This window comes from Hemitrygon akajei, chromosome 2 (genome assembly GCF_048418815.1).
Source record: "Hemitrygon akajei chromosome 2, sHemAka1.3, whole genome shotgun sequence".
Lineage (NCBI taxonomy): Eukaryota > Metazoa > Chordata > Chondrichthyes > Myliobatiformes > Dasyatidae > Hemitrygon > Hemitrygon akajei.
The window spans coordinates 46072792-46075106 of record NC_133125.1 but is presented as its reverse complement, the minus strand read 5'-3'; the positions used below and the strand labels follow the sequence as shown (position 1 = coordinate 46075106).

At 46.6% G+C, this 2315-nt stretch overlaps 1 protein-coding gene across 1 annotated transcript; it reads right to left on the bottom strand.

Annotated features, from left to right (window-relative positions):
* Nucleotides 1-424: 424 nt before the first annotated feature.
* gadd45ga (growth arrest and DNA-damage-inducible, gamma a) lies at nucleotides 425-2038 on the bottom strand. Its single transcript, XM_073071845.1, has 4 exons — nucleotides 1824-2038; nucleotides 1448-1549; nucleotides 1118-1331; nucleotides 425-1008 (listed from the first exon to the last, which is right to left on the bottom strand). Exons 1-4 carry the CDS (start codon nucleotides 1877-1879, stop codon nucleotides 895-897), a joined length of 486 nt encoding a protein of 161 aa, XP_072927946.1. The 5' UTR covers nucleotides 1880-2038; the 3' UTR covers nucleotides 425-894.
* Nucleotides 2039-2315: the final 277 nt, after the last annotated feature.

Below are 2315 nucleotides of genomic sequence, written 5' to 3'. Positions count from 1 at the left end.
AATAGGAATGATACCCAAGTTTCCAGGGAACCAACCAGCAGTGTTCTATTCAGTAGCTGTAGCAAACTTGGTTGAGAACAAAGATTCTGCATTTAGTTTTGTTTTGGGAAACATGTTTATGAAAGATCCCTTGTGTCACAACTCTCAAGTACCTAAATGTGCACTGTAGTAAAAAAAGGCATTTTTACTGTTGTAACACATCAAGCTCTAAATGACTCAAATTTCACAACTTTAAATGGTAAAAGTCAACTATGTTACAGAAGCTGCAACTTTGCTGCTTAGTCAAGAGTTTTAACCCATGTTGAACTCCTGACAGTTAATGCAGGTGGGTAACTATTTGATCCAGTTTTATGGGCAAGTAGCACAAATGTTTTTACACTGTAACCAGACAATTCTATTAGGAAAAACAGACTGAACACTCATGTACTTTTAAGCATTTAATTTGTTACTTTACATGAAACAAAGTATACTTGTTAAAGATTGCATCAAGTTCAACTGCAAATGATATCTTGGAAGTCCATTGTGGCAGTCAACGTTAACTATTTCACAAGTGCACTTAGCATCAGACAGTCCTACAGTTTAGCCTGATACAAACGTTCATCCTTCAAGATGTATAAACAGAGCTCTGCACCATAGGCAGAGATGCACAATATACTTCCACCTCCTTTTCACTGCTCCAGGAGCCAGCTGTTGTGTGCCAGTCCATTTTACCAACCATTTGCAATCACCAGTCCTCATCACTGCCTCTGGTTTCATCACCACAGCGTACTGGTCATCACATCGACGAGACTGATCAGTTCACCGGTCTATTCTGTAGACCCACCAAGTCACCATTTTTCCCTTAGAGACTTCAAAACACATTTCTAGCAACCACCAAAGTCTTTGCAACAACTTTCAACGTTCAGGAAAGGAGATGTTGGGGACCCATTGATTGGTGTAACGGCTCTCTTCACAGAAAACACCGAGTTTTTCTAAAGCTGGATCTTTCCAGGAGTCTTGGCTTGGATTCTGAATACAATAAAAAGTAATGTTAAATGGGGTCATAGATCAAAGATCTAGTTCAATTACTAAACAGTTCAAGGGTCCAATGCTAAAATTATGCAAAAGGCACACTTACAGTGACTAGAATGCAGTGCATGTCTCTAGGCTCCTCATTGTCATCGCCGTTACCAACGATCTCGACCAGCCTTTGAATATCGTTCACCCTCACTATGTTGATATCATTGTCGCAGCAAAATGCCTGAATTAAAGTGAAGTGGATTTGCAGAGCGATGTCACCTTCATCCTGTTCGTCGCTGGCAAGGAGGCAGAGCACCACACTATCCGGATCACTGCAAACAAAAAAATAATCACGGTTACCCACCAAATCGCTTCCCAAGCACGGTGAATATGACTGCATTTGTTGAGCTTGGGCGCGGTGCATTTGGAAGAGGTAGCAAGAACTTACACATTCATGACTTTTGCAGACTCGTAGACTCCAACCGTCAAGCAATGCTGCCGTTGTGCTGAGTTCAGCAACTCCTCCAGGGCTTTGCCAGCAACTTGCATCCTAAAAACCAGGAAGAGGGGTAGAAACGTGCGTTAAACTACCGGATAAACTCGCTCCGAGTACCAGCCCCAGGCGAGGGGCTGCGGCCGCCCTCTCCCGTTGCCCCCCGGGCTCGCCACCTGCCGACTTTTCAAACGGACCCGGAGCCGCACTCCCAGCCCTCGCGCAGTAACCGACACCGAGCACTCGAGCCGCCGGGCGGAACCCAGCCAACAGCCGGCCGGCCGCCCGCCCGTCCGTACCCCCTCTTGCATCCAATGCACCTGCCCCGCACCTTTCAGAGCTCTCCACTTGCTGCTCCTCAACTCCGTTGAATTCCTCAAGGGTCATGATTTTGCTTCTCTTTTTTTTTTGAAAAAAAACAGGAGGACGTAAGGCTCGCGATGGAACGGAGAGGGCGAGAGACGCCGAGCTGCGGCCGCACCAGCCACGTATAAAGTCCAAAGCCCAGTCGGTCTCGCACAGGCAGACTGGCCACAGGCTCGCCCGCCGCCCCTCTTATACCGCGCGCTCATTATGCGCGGCCCCCGCGCCCTCCGATTGGGCGAGAGCGCAAGCTCATTACTTATGTAGAACCGTTCCCCCACGTGGGGCAGAATCGGTTTCGAGTTGTTACTGGGGGAAACACTCGTGGGTGGAGATTGTTTTTCTTAGAAGAGTAATATATTACTAATTAAGGCGAGAGCCAAGTAGAAAATGGGGTAAAAGGTTGCATTATAACAATGTTAAATGCGCAGTTGCAAATCGTGTATCTTTCTTATTTAAA